Raw genomic sequence first — 16,195 nt, 5'->3', positions numbered from 1 at the left:
GAGCATACTGTACAACTCATTTACTATTTCCTTTTAATTCCCATTCAAGTCAATAAGAGTACAGACTACAGACCACATGCCACACCAAGACATTTTGTAGATTCATTCACATTGTTTTTTAATTTTCTCTTCTTTTGTAGGCCTATGGGAAAATAATGTGTTTTTCTTTCTATATTTCGGCTTAGGGGAGCAGTGGTGGCAAATGGACATGATTTGTACGCCATAATCACACAATGTAAGCATACATCTCAAGACTTCTGTGGCACTCTGCTAAACATTGAGTTTTAAACATGCATGTACTAAGTGGGCCATACCCACTTTGTCCCCTTGTCTTGCTTTGTTTCCCCATTCCTTTGTTGGGGCGAGAGAGAGCATACAAGTCAATTATACAAACAAGTAGAGCTGCATTGTGGCAACGTTACTACTTTTGCTTATCAGGCCAGACGTTTCTCTAGAGCTCATGCATATTTACACATACACAAAGTTACACATATTTGGAACCTTTGGTATTGAAAAATAGACTGTCGGGGGTAATGTTAAATATTTTGTTATCTGCGTGAAAACTGATGACCTCTGTAATGTGAGAAAATTGACCACATACAGGTACAGTCCATGTGAAAGATTTCTCATGTTATGTTTTAGACTTGTTTTAAAATGAGTTAAATTATCCCCCCCCCCCCCCCCCCCCCCATCCAACACAATGACGGAGCATTAAGCAAACAGGGTTTTTGGAGTGTTCTCTACATTTTATAAAAAATAAATAAAGCTGAAATATCTCATTTACAAGCAAGTACCGGTATTCAGTCCCTTCACTTTGTGCGGAGTTAAAATCACCTTTGACAGCCTCAAGTCTTTGGAATGATCCAAGCTTGGCACACCTTTTCTTTTGGAAGTATTGCACATTCTTAACACAAATCTCTTTCAGATGGGGCAGTGCGGCCAAATTCATATCACTTACGGGGTCCTTGACTTGAAAATGTTAGAGAATCGCTGCTCTTTTGGATTCAGGTCTGTACTCTGGCTGGGCCACTTCAGGACTTTTCAGGAACCTTTAGCCCAGCATAAAAACATTTTCCATGGTACTTAAAAAATATTGTAGTGTAAGGCCACCTTAAATGAGCAACATGGGAAATGTTCTTACTTAATGTTCCATATTTTTCTGAACCAACATGCAGTTTGACATGTCTGTCATGTTGCACTTGCTCTGCCTAAATTATAAATGGCATCCATATTTCCCTCTATCCTGATGATTTCCAGTGTCACTATTGCAGAAAATCATCCTCAGTGCCTGGTTCCTCCATGCTCACATTGATTTGATCCAAGTAGGTTAATTTAATTTCATCAGGTCTTCTCATAGTTGAAGAGCCATCCAGGTTCCTTTTGGCAAAGTGTTCAACCATAAAGACCTGATTAATGAAGCGCTGCACTGATTGTTGTCCTTCTGTAACGGAACTCTGGATCATAATGACCACTGGGTTCTTAGACCTGGCTGCCTGAATCCCACTCCTGTTTCCTACATGCCAGTTCTTGCAGGAATTGCCCCGGCCGGCCTCCGACGAGCGGCTGCTACCATCAAGCTAGCAAGGAAAGCCAAAATTACACGACTGGCACATCCTACACAACACTACAGTGGAAATAGTCCCGCCACCCTTACAACAAGGCGGCACAAGAGATGTTACGTTCCATCCCGGAGGACTCATCCACCAGTGCATGGCCGGCGGCATCTAGGAAGCAGGAGTGGGAGTCTGCTGGGCCCTCCCATATGCACCACTACATCCTTGACCCGGGTGATGGCGTTGAAGGAGAGGACCAACCACGCCGGCACTGAACCGCCTGCGCACTGGAGTCGGCTGCTTCAAATCAGCGATGAAGAGGTGGGGCTTGGCGGACAGTGCAGCATGGGAGTGCAATCTGCCGAGCACATAATTAACACCTGCCCCCTGTACAGACCTCCTTCGGAGGCCGGCCTCTTCCACGTGGGACCAGAGACAAGGGCGTGGCTACTCGATACTGAGTTGGGCATTTATTTGAGGATGATACACGAAAGAAGAAGACCTTGTAAGGCCCTTCATCGTATAAATTACTCGGTTCTAAGTAGACCCTTGGTGCATGCTTCCTAACTTCTTCCATCAGTATCGGGGACCATTGATGGCACCAGAGCTCAGAGTGTCATAACTCATAACGAATGGCATGAATGAGATCTTGTTATGTTTCATGTAAACCACAAACTTGTTCCATTTATACTACCATATTAGGCTATAATGTGATACTCATATTGGTGTATCTCATTTTTAATCGACGTGAATTGGACATGTGGAGAAGTGGTCAAATCTGTATGTATGTATCTCTGTCTTAAGTTAATGTTTCATACATTTATTCAACTTACATTTTGTACAGTGTACAACACTCCAGAACGATTTTTATCTGGCTGTCAGTCTGAGCAGTCACTCTTCAGAGGCTTAGTTACCGGTACACTAATTGCTTGGGAAAGTCACGTTTAGTTTAGCATAGTATGACAGTCACAACGAGGACTATTGTTTTTTTTGTTTCCACAACCAAAAGACAACCTGTCATTAATAAATTCATCCGAATAACGTCTGCAGCGCCTCTAGCTGCAACACTGTGAAACTGGCTACTTGAAGCCTTTGTAGACTCGTCAGGTTGTCTGAATGAATGGAACGGAGCGGGTGGTTGGAACAACTTGACCAAAGACTCACCGACCACCGATGGAGAGACGAGACCAACTTGAAACTACACTACCACAATAATAAACGTTGCTACTGGGGATTTAATATGCTATCCAGCCGCCTAGAGATCACACCGAAGTCTGTTTTCTCACACTGGTCAACAATGGAACGCTGACGTACGCTAAACTGGGTTAGAGTTTTTGTTGTTTTTGTTTTTCGGAGGACGTCGAGGAGATTTCGTGCGTGCTGCCGCCAGCAACAGGTCATTTGGTTATTGTATCCAACTATCCAACCCGTCTTTTCAGAGCTTTCAGTGTACAAATTTCACCCCAAAAGACAGAAAAGGCGCCCGTCTAGAGAGGACTATTTTTGAAGGGAGACTGCATTCATTCACAGTGATGTAGCTTCAGGCTTTGCAGTCGCCACAGATCCTGTTTTGAGAGCCGCGCACGCACTGCGTTTGGTTTTGAAATGAGCATAGACGAAGAGAGGGTACAATTAGAGAATGGCATACTGAGAGGACTGAATGATATATCATTGGAATCGACATTAAGCCTGCCACCACTACAGACCTGTTAACAGCGCCTGGGAATCCTCAGAAGAATTATTGCACGCATTGATGGTTCCAAACAAGTGGACCATGAATTCAGTTCTGCACAAGTCACCACCAAGGAGTTGGCTTGGGCTCAGATTACGACTCAGTGAGTACAAATGTTAAAACGTGTATTAGCTATTGTGTGTTACTGCTTTCTGTCCATGCCAATGTTGTCATCTTGATCCGTCCAACCTAGAACACGCTACTCAATCTTTATTCACTGTAAAGTGTGTAAATCTCCAGATTAATCTATCATGTTATTTGGTTAATCAACAGTATACCCTGGCCTACACCTACAGTATACATTATTTATTCAGCTACATGCCATTGATAAGTGCAGTAGTCAATTCTCACTGTGGAATTAGCCCAGAAAGAAAGAAAAATGGAAGCATCCCCCACCGTGACTTAACTCTCAGGAACCATCTGTCTGTACTTCATTCCACCATCAAGCCCTAGTCTGTTCAATTTGATCATGATTGCTGGTTTTGACAAATTACCTGAGAAGGATTCATCTCACTTGGAGATTTTTAAGTATTTCACTCTGAGACAGCGCTCTGATTCCTCGGAGTCGGATAGCTGTCAGATGAAAGTACGCTGTCTGGAGACTATAGCGTCAGATGATCTATCTTACTGCTTCATAAATATTATACATCGCAGGTATATTTATACTCCCCCTTGCATGGCCACCCAGGACTTTGCTGTTGATTTCAGATTATGATGTTGCTGATATGGTAGTCCTGTAAGTAAGTAGCCTACAGTGATTGAAAGTTGAATGGTCCAATTGGTTGAGTCTGGAACCTTTCAGTGTTCTAATTTCCAAGCCACCACAGTACAGTCTTAAGCCAGTCGTAAACACACTAGTCTGATGATCTGACTGGGACTGGTGGATGTCTTGTCTGGTCCACTGTCCACCACAGGTGTTTTTGCCAATTCAGTTTAACATGAGACTTACCGGTAATCTAGGTTAATATAACTAAGTGTGATGTAAGAATCTTTTTACTTTAAGTCTTAAAATACTATGGAGCCTTGAGGGAACATTATGGGTGTCTGGTGTTCCAACTAAACTTGTGTGTGTGTGTGTGTGTGTGTGTGGGGGGGGGGGGGTACAGGTTATGGCCTGGTCAGTGGCATGTTGCGGTTAAACATCTTTTTTTGCCTGTCTTTCCATTGTTCCCCTTTTCTCTACAGTTTCCTCTTTCCATTCACTTTCCTGTATTTTCCTGATGGGACACTGGTGTACTTGTTAGTTTTTGTTCCCTGCACTCTCTCTAGCTTGCTTCTCACTGCTAAAGCATAATTAGTCCAGCTTTATGTGTACACACATGTGCTTTGTGTGACACACTTCCCTCGCACTACTCATAATCCGAGTCAAGAATATCCTACTACTCAATCCTTCCACTGTCCTACTCCTAATTATGAAAATGTTATGTGTGCCATTGTTATTCGTTGAATAGACAGAATATGCCAATGTGCTAATTTGCTAATAATAGCAATGTACAGGTACAGCCACTTGGTCATCTCATGAACCTGATAGGCCAGGCTTTATTTCCTACCATGGTCTGAGAAACACTACCCTAATGAATGGTTAGGCCTATGTGTCACTTGAACAGTTTTTGGGGAGTTTTTTAGGGTCTCTTTTGTGTAGCTTCATTGTGGTTCATGGTCATTAACTATTATTTGAAGGTGAATAGTACAGTACACACCGATATGGTGATATGGGGGAGTGCATTGTTTGGGGTGGGGAAGTGTCATCCTCTAGTCTAAGCTTTTAAACCAGTCCCTTCTATAGTTCTTCTGTGAAGTTATCGGTCACACATGAAGTCACTGGCATTAAACAGACACTCGCACAGCTGGAGGCCATTTTTTTCTTCTCTCTCACATATCTTATCCCATCATCCCTCACTTTCACAAAGGACTCTCAGAGCACTTGGAAATGGTTGCAGAAGCTGATACTGTTTGAGTATTCTTCTGTCGTCATCTCCTGTTACTCTTTTTCTAAGCACTTGGTATGGCTCTCTTAGCCTCATTTTTTGTAGGACTTTTGCTTCACAGCGAATAGCCTTGTTAACTTGGGTTCAAATTGCAGAGGGTGCACTGCCTTTTACTCTAAAGGCCATTCACTGTATGTTGTGTATTCAGCTGTGATGCATCGCCAGACAAAGGAATCAGCCATTGGGCTCGGCTTTGGCTTTTTAGGATCTCCTGGATGGGGGGGAAAAAAGTTTCTTTTTATATTGGATTTAAAATGTGGAACACATGTGGTCAACATTCCATTTTGGCTGACGAGTTGGTTCATTTTGTTTCACCACATTAGTCCAATGAGTTGTTACTCAGACTGTAATATCCACTGTTTTTGTTTTAATGAGGGCTGCATGTTGCCACTTCTACCAAAACTGTCAAATAGATAATTTCAGGGCTATCTCGAGGTCACACACACACACACACACACACACACACACACACACACACACACACACACACACCTTTCTTAGCTTTTGAAGCTATTGGGAGATGTTTATCTCTGTCCTTCCACACGTCCAACCCCAGATACCCGGGCTAAATGACTGTTTATGCAAATTGCAGCCTTCCACATGACAATGACTGTACTTTGAGAGAATAAGTGTTTTGATTTCTGTTGAGTCTGTTATTGGGGGGCTTCTGAAGGGCAGCCCCCACTGCAATTTTAACCATATTGTTTCAATTATGGGATTATTCACATCAACAAGTTGAAGAGAGCCATCCCAGTTTGTTGTTTGTCCCTCTGAATTGCCAGTTTGAAGATGGACTTTTAAATTACACGTCTGTCTGATAGCAATTTTCTCATTGGGGATGATCCTACACACCCTGTTCTTGCAGTATGTTCCTTACCAGCCTCAGTTGTGTGTTGGTCTTATGACTGCATATACTGCCATAACTGCAAGAAATTATTAGAATATTGTAAGTAAAATTACTCCATCTGGGCACCCTTCCTCTCATATTTTCAGAATCAAAACATCCTCTGGGGTGCGGGGTACACGTGGAAGAAAGAGAAAGGGGGGTCAAATATTTTAGTTTGCGTTTCTCCTTTGACGCTGTAAACAAACCCTTCTCTGAGATTGCATAATATATTGTACATTTATTGTATATTTTATTATTAGGTGCATTATATGTACAAATGTCAAGTTCAACACACTCAAGACTGGAGATTAAGGTAGACGCATGCAGGCAGCCATCTGCTTCCCTCCCCCTGTAAATTAATGGCACAGCTGTAATGTGAATGTGGTTGAGTCATTAAAGTTCCTGGGAATCACCATCTCTAGTTCTTTGAAATAGGACTGTTGCATTTCGGCCATTGTGCAGAAGAAGGCCCTGCAGGTGTGGTTGTTTTATATGCCAGTCTCGCAGCCTGTCTTTATCTGTCTCTCCTCTTGCGTCTTTGAGAGTGTTCTCATCATCTTCCATTTTCCTCTGCCTCGTCCCAAGCAGAGAGGCATTACTGGCTGTCAGCTTCTCTCATCGTTTAAAGTCCTGTACACAACCAGAGAGGAGAAGAGCTTGGAGGATCTGTATGGGACCCACCCGGCCACCATCTCTTTGCCATCATCTTTGTTTTTGGTTAATACACAGCTGTAATAAAGAGTAAGGTCACACTTTGTTATTTTTGCATTAAGGGTCACATATCTCAGGGTTTTTCCTGGCTCAGGAGGATGGGCCTTTGGGGGGTGACTATGCAAGACTACTGCATATCTGTCCACATTGTGACTAAATGAAACAGTAAAGGCAATGCATCTGTGTTATGTTATAATATTTGACAGCAATCTATGCATTTTCCCATTATTTCTGACCATTTTATAAACTAAAGTGTTTGAGTAAATGAAACCACAATTAACTAAATGTTAAGGTATTTTATTAGAACATTGGGAGGGGAGTAGAACGTAATAAAGCATGCAAAGGGAGAGGGTCATCAGCTACAATGATTTCTGTATTCTGACTTGGCTACCTGCTGTCTGTATAGCACTTTGGTCAGTTGTTTTTAAAAGTGCTTTATCATATTTTTTTACTTGACCTGTATCCTAGTGATTGATTTATTGATGGGCAAATAACGGCTTGTCTTAACAGCACAGTCAACTCGGCAAGGTAGAAAGATAAGAAAAGCAAAGCTCCATATTTTTTATCACTACTAGATCGAGAGAAAACGTCTCAGGCTGGGAAGGGAGTAAAGATTCAAGTATTATTTAAGTGAGGTAAATTGCTGTTCTTCACTCATTCATTCATCATAACCAACAAGTTAATCTTTGTTTAGAATGTGGAGCTGTCAATATAGTGTGTGTGCGCAATATTTTATTTACAAATGCGTTTTCCTTTTTATACTTTGTTGGCATAAAAAGCCCATAAATGATAGTCTGAGTAGTCTCCCACTATTCCCTAAGTCTTTGTTGGTGAAAGGTTAACTTCAGCCTTTACTGAAGTAAAGGTATCATTTCTGCAATGTAGAATTACTGTTACAAGTAAAAGTCCAGAATTTTATATTTACTTGAGTAAAAGTACAAAAGCATTGGTATCAAAATGTACTTAAAGTAGAAAGTACTCATTATGCAGAATGTTCCATTTCAGTTTTCAAATGTATAAATATATTTAGAAAATAGGTCTACATTACAGCTCACTATGTGTAGCATCACGACGCATGCTGAGCTTGTAGTTCGCTATTTTCAAATAGCCGAAATGTATATAGGGCTGAGGTGAGTAATGTAGTTTTTGTAATCCTAATTAAATGTACAATGTAATGTAATTAAAGTAGTAGACGTAAATGTAGAAGTAAATGTCTTAAAGTGGAAATACTCCAGACAGTAAATTAAAAATACCTCAAAATTGTACTTGAGTACATGTTACTTTCTTATACCACTGGTGATGGACCTCCTTGCTAAATATAACTCCAGACCTCCTCTGCATGGGCACGCACAAGCCGTCAACTGCACGACTGCACTCCCTCTGTCAACACCCTTCTTTCTCCAGCGCCGACACACTTGTCTTGTACACAGACGCTCATTTACAGTCTTGTCGTACCCTCACTTGGTCAAGCATGCATTTCTCAACACCCCATTAATGCTTCAAGTGAGTGTGATTTTACTGAGAAGCCAATTGATTCGGGGGCTATAGTCTAGTCTGACCGGGAGGCTGTTATCGCCTGCTGTGTCCCTTCCCGGAAAATAAGTTAGAATTTGAATAGAATAGAATTGTTCAAGAACAGTCTGTGGAACGAAATTTATGGAAACATCAGCGAAGAGGCTTTGGTGACAGGCTCTTTAGTGATGTGTGTTTTCAACATTGTCTGCAAGAAAACATTTGAACATATATTATTTGATTTTGGGTTTGGTTTCACTGTTGAACATACAATACACTGGTAAATGAAGTCCTCTGTCTGTGCGTGTTTCCTTTATGATTCTGTATGGTATTATTGTGTGTACCTACTGTTTGTTCCAGGGGTTGATATATTTATTTGTCTATCCCCGTACGGTAATAATATTTATGTCTTATCTCTGGTAAGAAGGGTCATGGTGACCCCCTCTTTCATTGTCATAATGCCAGTGGAACACTGTTTCTGGCTCTGTGTCAGAATGTGGCATAGTTGAACTTGGCATATAATGACCTGACCACCACCACTTCCACCAAGACATGCATTTCAAACCGCCAAGTGATTTACCAAATCATGCCTTGTTGTTTATATGATTACTGTCATCCTGGAAGTCGCTGTTGTTATTAGGAACACATTTGTCTTGGCCTATTCTGTTTAGGGATGTGATCATGCTCTCTGACTTGATTCTTATATATAGTATAATGAATCACCCGCTTATGTAATTCATGATGATGATAGTGATGAGTAATAAAAAGTATTAATGTCTGGTTCTACTAACGTTTATTAGAAACTAAGATGTATGGACGTACTGGATGTATGTGAAGGCAGAAATATTCGCCACAGCAGTATTGGGCTGCTAGAAGAACATCCATACAGTATACTTGTTCTGGCATAATGTCCTCACCTAACTGCATCTAGAATAGCCTACTTCTCTTGAATACATTTGTCATATCAAGTCAGACCGGCGGTAGCAGGTGTTTTTGATTAAAAATGGCAACCTCATTGAGACATGACGAATGTCTAATACCTCCTCTGGTTCCCTCTTTGTTTTTGCAGTAGGTGGAAATTGGCCCTTGTATTCGCAGTCTAGCTCTCATGCTGCAACGACTGCTCTCTTCATTAAAAAGGAAGCAGCGTGCTCAAAGCTGGTTCAGATTATTACCATATGTCTGCAAAGCCCAGAGCCGAGCAGCAAAAAACCGGCTCCCATCCTACCCTCTAATTTCTGGTCGCTGTGCATAACGACGTCCCTCCCTTCCTCAGACCCGCGTGGTATACATTCTCAGTGTTTCTTTGCCCGTTTTAGATGCGTAATAGCAGTGCATCAGCCTTTAAGTGACACTGGGGAAAATATTATGCAGCAGATATGTCATACTTTTAACCCTTCAGATGTTTTTTCTGAGAGACTTTGAACATGCTTTATAGGATTAGACTTCTTTGTTTATTTTGTCTTGTCTTATCTGAAAAGAGTCACGTCTGTGTTATTCCCCAATGTGTTCATTGTGCCTCCGCAGAAATAACTTGCACCACACACAGACTCGATGCATTCATAAAAACAAGAATACATCTTTCCAGAGACTTAAAGGGCGAGGGTTCTAATTAATGCAGAAAAATGTCAGGCCTTTTACAGTTTGTGCAAAACATAAAGAAAGTCCACTCTGGATGTAGGTGGAGGTTTAAAAGAGATCTTTGTGTCTCCCAGTCCAAAAGCCATTGGCCCAGATTGCTAGTCCCAGCATGCAACTCACCTCTTTATGAATAAAACACTTGTCTGATGGAGTGGGCCGAAAAGCCCCCCTATTGCCTAGACTCTAGAGATCCTACACAAGGCTATATGCCATGAACAACTTGTCTCATACACAAGTTTTACAGAATTTGAGAAAGTTTGCCATGGGTGAAGTCGAGGATCTGGAGGGAGACAGCCATGGGAATTTCACTTGCTGTGGAATAAGTCGGGCAATACTGTACAGTACCTTCTGGATTTTTGAGATTTTCAGAATTGAGCCTTGGGGTGTTGGACAATGCTAAGTCTTCAAGAATGGATTAGTTCCATGGATTAAGAGTACAGCATTTGATGCTTGCTTGACAGCACATGGTTTACATTAACGTCAACAGTAGATGACATTAGCAAAGCCTCTGGATTATCAAATGGGTTGGTTCAGACGGATGTATCAGTCTTTTCAAGGGATTAGTAAAAAGGTTTGGTTGTGGTCAGTCATTCTACACTATTGTCTACTCAAGTCTGCTTGTAGGAACCTGGAAGGCATTTGGAAAACTTTGCTCCGGCTTTAGAATCAACAATATGATGCCACGGAGATGTAATTAAATTCTACTTGAGAGAAAGCTGCGTTTTCTTTGCTTAGTGCTGACTTGGACTGGATTTTAGGAAGGTTAGGTCCAGGCTTGGAAAGAAGTTCAGAAGAAGGTTCAAAGAAAGTGTTGAGTGTGTTTTTTTAGGCTGATGAGGTAATGGTAATAGTTTTTGAATGAACATATTAGCTGTTGGCAGAGTTCAGATTTGAGTTGGGCTGGTATGTTTTGTCTAAAGATGGCGGATGAGAAGGTGTTGTTTGAAGTTGCCTGGACAAGTTGTGATATTTTTAAGGCCAGGTTAGGCTGAGCACTGAGTCTACCTGCAATTGTAAAATAGTGTTTTAGTTTTACGTTTTAGTTTTAGTTTTAGTTTTAGTTTTTTTAAACCGGCAAGTTCGGTTTTTAGGAAACCTGTGATCATTTGAATATAGATAGGTCAAGAGGTCAGGATGTTCCTGTACTGGAAGAAGCGAGGTGCTTATGAGCTGGAGACTCTGCCATCGTCCCTCTCTGAGCTGGGAGCGGATCGTTACTCTTCGTCATCGTCTCTGGACGTTATCCATGACCTGTATGGTAAGTTGATTGATGTGGGTCACCTGACTATAAGTGGTGTGAGCTGAATAACAAGTCTCAGGGGTTTACATTTTCCCCATTCTGAAAGATGTGAGCTTGAATACAGGTTCCCCCCCCCCGTCCCCCCCCCCCCCCATATTGTTTCGGAAAAATATCCCAGCTCAGTGAATTGACGCTGTGATGCTATAATGGCAAGTGAAATCGGAACGTTGCATGTAAAGATCACATGAATTGCAATGAAGTCCATATGTCTCACCCTCATCACATATGAGCTGTTGCTCTGTAGTGCTCCATAAGGATCAGAGACCATCAGACTTTACTTCACGTTGTTATATGAGCCTCTACTGCGTAGCAGATGCCCCTGATTCACATACATCAGTCAGTTCTGACCTAAAGCATTTCAAGCGCCATCATGGAAACTTAAGTGTTTTCCTTTTTCTTCTTTCCGTCGCTCTATTATTCCGTGGAAAGGACTCCCTGACCTGGCATGGCGGGCAGCATCTCACGTGAGCCGGGGAAATAAGGGGAAGAACGGATGAAAAGAACGGCTCCGGAGATGAAATATTTAGTGTGTAAGAACGAAGTGCATAGTGCCACTGAAATGCTCCCCTGTATCCTCTCAGAGCTCTTTTGACATGGCACAGAGGGGGCTACACTCTCTTTCAGCTGTGTGGCCTTTCTCTATGCCATTAGTGGACGGGAAGTGATAACATTTGGGGGATGTGGGGGGGGGGCTAGCTCTTTATCCTGTTCGTCTTTGCCAGCCTGCCAACCTGGGAGTTCCGGTAGCTTTTTCTGGTCAGCTTTTGCGAACTGATCCTGTTCAGGCTGACCTGTTTGGCACGGAAAAGTATAGGAAAAACAGGAGGAATGCTGCAGAGGGAAACAGCGGACGCTTTGATCCCCACCTTTTCAGCGTCTCTGTAATTAAGCCCTGAGCTGCTACTGAAAACATTTACCGCCTCTCTGCTGCTGGAGCACTCAGGCTTTGTGGAGCTCCTCGGCTTACAGCTGCAGTGCCTCTCCCGATGTTTCAGCAGTCATCCTTTTTGAAAGGCTGAAAACCCTATATGGCACAGCCCGCCCCTAACCCCCACTTCATCACCCCCCCCATCTCCGAGAACTGCACTACTCAGGGCCTCAGCCAGGGAACCCATTCTCAGTCTTCACCAGCAATATGTCCTCTTACTTCAGCACAAGCATATTAATTACCATCCAGACACTTGCAGGCTTTAGCTAACTCCAGTATAGAGTTATTCATTGTACCATTTTATAATTGTATAATCCAGATTAGGCCTACATACGTGTCAATTATGAGTAAGATCATGACTGAACAATTGATTTCTCCTTTTATTCCAAATCAAAAAAAAAATGTCGGATGTGTCAATTTCCTATGCCCAGCTTTCCGGGTTTGTGTACACGCAAACATTGAAGACAAAAGTGAAGACAGAAAAGTGAGGACGCAAATTGTGATTGGGTGGGACATGTGCCATTGGTTGAGCATCGCATAAAGATTGTGCCACGGGGGACACCACACACACACACATATATGTGGCTGGTAGAGAGATTCAGACAGCAGATCTACAAGCTCATAGCACGCCACCGAGTGGCGCGCTACGAGCTTGTAGGTCTGCTATTTTTGAAAAATCGTGAAAATGAGGCACAACTCTTTGGATATATATTCTTTGAGTTTTTAACTCAAATCTTTGCCTCCCCGGAACAACATATTTTCAGATGGGGGTCGGTGCAGGCCAATTACAGATATTTTTGGGGGGGTCCTTGACATGAAACTTTTTGAACACAACTGACATTAGAAACATAGGTTTTTCACAGAACTGTCAGGATTTAGAAGACATTTGTAGAATGTCGGTCTAAATGGGTTAACTTCAGCAGCTCGGTGTATACAGTACTTCTGAGAACAAGTGCACATTAGCATTCCTCAGGCTATAATCAGTCTTGGGGTCTAGTAATGAGAGAACATACTGTACCTCTACCATTCTATACCCCAGCCCATCAAAACTCACAGAAAGATTGCTCTGACACATGACATGGGGGGGGTCCTGCTATTATGTAATGATAATAAACCCTTCAGGCTCAGACATAAAACCCCTCAAATATTCAAGTTATGCAGCAATCTATGAGGTCAAGTCCTCAAACTGATTATAGAGTATTAAGACTTAGTCTAATACTCTACCTTAATGGCATGCTCATGTCGATTGCTTTTATTGATTGATCAAAAAATGAATGCATTATAAATGAGCACACATTTGTATTTGTCAAAAGGATAAAACACAGAAAAAGCTTGATTTTCATATTATAGAATGCCACAAAGATAAGCATTCCCATTTGTTTCTACCTATCACATATGATTATTTAATACATGCTGCATCACTAAACGCACTCAAATGTAATTTAGTAAATCTGTTGATTGACAAACCAATAAATTGATCATTTCACCCCAAATGATCACTGTATTGATTAGTGTGAATGAAACTATCCTCCTTTTTTTTCTCCATATTATGTTACTCTAAATTGAGTGATATACTTCAGCCCTCACTGCAACAGTTTCCACTTGTTCTGTGGCTTGGTTGGGACTTAAAACAGGGGAAGCATGCCTAGATGTGGTTCACTGGTTGGTGAGAGAGAGTGTGTGTGCATGTGCGTGCGTGTGTGCGTGCGTAAATGTGTGTGTAATTCCGCCAGACCAGTATGGGGGCAAAACAACATCAACAGGATGGCTTTGTCCTACCCCCACAGCCACTGAACATGCTCCATTAATAACAGCTGTAACCTTTAGGTTTGGTCTTGAACGCTATGCAAGTGTATTAACTTATTAACCACGTTCACATGCCTGTACAGGAGAACTTGCTGTTCATTAATGTTGCTACTCTTTATTTTTTCCATCAAAATAAAATTTAAATATGAATTATTATTCTATGTGACGTATAAACGGGTGCTTCTTTCTTGGATATTTCGTGGTTATCTTGATTTGTATGCCAAGTGCGCTAGCATGCTATTAGTGAAAATGTAGTGTTAGTTTTTAGAATATTTGGGGGTCCCGTCATACATTTTCATAGGATTGAGGTTTTTGCAGTTCCCTGCACTACAATACTATTGCGCTAGGACAAAAACCCATGACATTTCACAATGAAAATGTTCCGTCATGCATTTCCTTTTGAAGATCGAGTGCAATTTGTTGTTATAAATGCTGTCTGCCTGTCACTCTGGACTGAACAGACAGACTGTACCTGTATGATTCCTAGCATCCCTCCCCCAACAACCATACCATAACCATAACCATAACATACCAGTGTTTTTCCAGTGCCATGTCTGCCCTGCCAGCAGATGCTGCCAGCTCTTCCATCTGCCCTCACCTGCCTTGACATCTTGTCTGGTTACTACCTTATATTATGCACATCGTGTCCATGTGTCTATCTACCTTCCTGCCTTTTCCACCGGCCTGCCAGCCATCTGCCTTTTGTCTTGCCCGCGAGTCATTGCATAACTCTCCCCTGGCCAGGAGGGCTATGTTGCATTACCTACCATTCTCCTTGCAGAGGAGGAGAGGAGAATGAGTTGGGAGTAAAGCTCACTCATTGCATTGAAAAAAGGAATCAGAACCTGTGCAAACCAAGGACCCCCCCCCCCCCCCCCCCATGTTCCATCATGAGAGTCCATCATGAGAGTTCACCAAATTGGAGACAGGCTGAAGCATTCTTAACATTCCTAATAAAAGTGTGTAGGCTCACGGCTAAACGTGTGCTTGGCTCGTCCTTGCTCTGCCTAAACATGGAGATTTGGTGAGGCTGTGTGTGTGTGTGTGTGTGTGTGTGTGTGTGTGTGTGTGTGTGTGTGTGTTGGGGGGGGGGGGGGGGGGGGGGGGCTTGCTGCTCCCCAGATGTGCAGGTGTGTGTGTCATGAATGGGTTTGATGATATCCTAAATGTCAGAAAGCCCATGTCTGGATGTGTCTTCGCTGGGCTGACTGCAGTAATCCTCCTCCATTAATGGAGCTTGAAATACCCTTGAGCAAGGCACTGAACCACCAGCTGTGTGTGGTTAAAGGTTTGAATGTGTTGTAGGATATTAGCAGGATTGAGATTATCTTTGTGTTTGCTTCATAAACGTGTGTTTACGACGGAGGTGATGATAAGCACACAAGACTAGGCATTTTATGGACGATTCAAAAAAAGTATTTGGGATGAACAGAAACGATATGCATCTGTAGGCTGGAAGAATGTCTAACATAAATCTACTCTGGGCACAGATTTCTCTTCCTTTGCTGTATCACACATGCATTCTCTCTCTCTCTCTCTCTCTCTCTCTCTCTCTCTCTCTCTCTCTCTCTCTCTCTCTCTCTCTCTCTCTCTCTCTCTCTCTCTCTCTCTCTCTCTCTATAATTTCCCCCGGATACAATATTTTCCCGACCAATCGCAACACTTGTTTCATTCGCAGAGAATGTAAACTGATTTGTAAAGCATCAACGTCATTTCCTTGGGCAATACTTCCGCTAAAATCCCGCAACTTCAGCTGATAGTCTTTTCAGCGTAGGTCTTGCCCAGGGTGAGTGACACTTTTTCATGATTGGCTGCCTCTAGCGCCTCGAAAGCCAATGGGAGACTTACCCATAAAACCCATAGTCTGAACGCTGCAACTTACCCCATAAAGCCCATAGTCTGAACGCCCGCAACCACAGTTGCAATTCGGCATTCTAGTTATACATGTTTTAAGATGATACAAAAACATTATTGGGAAAGAAACTTGTATAGGCAAGAGATGACCAAAAAGAAGCTATGGAAGAGAGGGAAATTAATCAATTGCAGTTAAAGAATTAATATATAAAAGAAAAGGGTCCCAGGTTCTAGAGAAGTTATTCAATGAGCCTATAGTTGAGAATTAAATTTGTTCTAGGTGG

At 42.2% G+C, this 16,195-nt stretch overlaps 1 protein-coding gene across 4 annotated transcripts in view; it reads left to right on the top strand.

The window, feature by feature from the left end:
* Positions 1 to 2,676: 2,676 nt before the first annotated feature.
* plekhg5b (pleckstrin homology domain containing, family G (with RhoGef domain) member 5b) overlaps positions 2,677 to 16,195 on the top strand; it is a gene marked incomplete at its 3' end in the record, with an annotated part of 74,154 nt that continues 60,635 nt past the window's right edge. For 2 of the 4 annotated variants that reach the window (XM_080763609.1, XM_080763612.1), the window contains exon 1: positions 2,677 to 3,388. In XM_080763609.1, the coding sequence (XP_080619735.1) occupies positions 3,307 to 3,388 (82 nt within the window). In that variant the 5' untranslated portion in view covers positions 2,677 to 3,306. Of the gene's footprint in view, positions 3,389 to 10,308; positions 11,282 to 16,195 lie in introns of those variants that run through there. The other 2 variants (XM_080763607.1, XM_080763608.1) reach the window with 1 other exon arrangement.

The sequence above is a fragment of the Protomyctophum bolini genome (assembly GCF_963924005.1).
Source record: "Protomyctophum bolini genome assembly, chromosome: 5".
NCBI classification, from domain to species: Eukaryota; Metazoa; Chordata; class Actinopteri; order Myctophiformes; family Myctophidae; genus Protomyctophum; species Protomyctophum bolini.
Note: the sequence above shows the minus strand (reverse complement) of the source record. Positions and strands in the feature narration are given on the sequence as shown.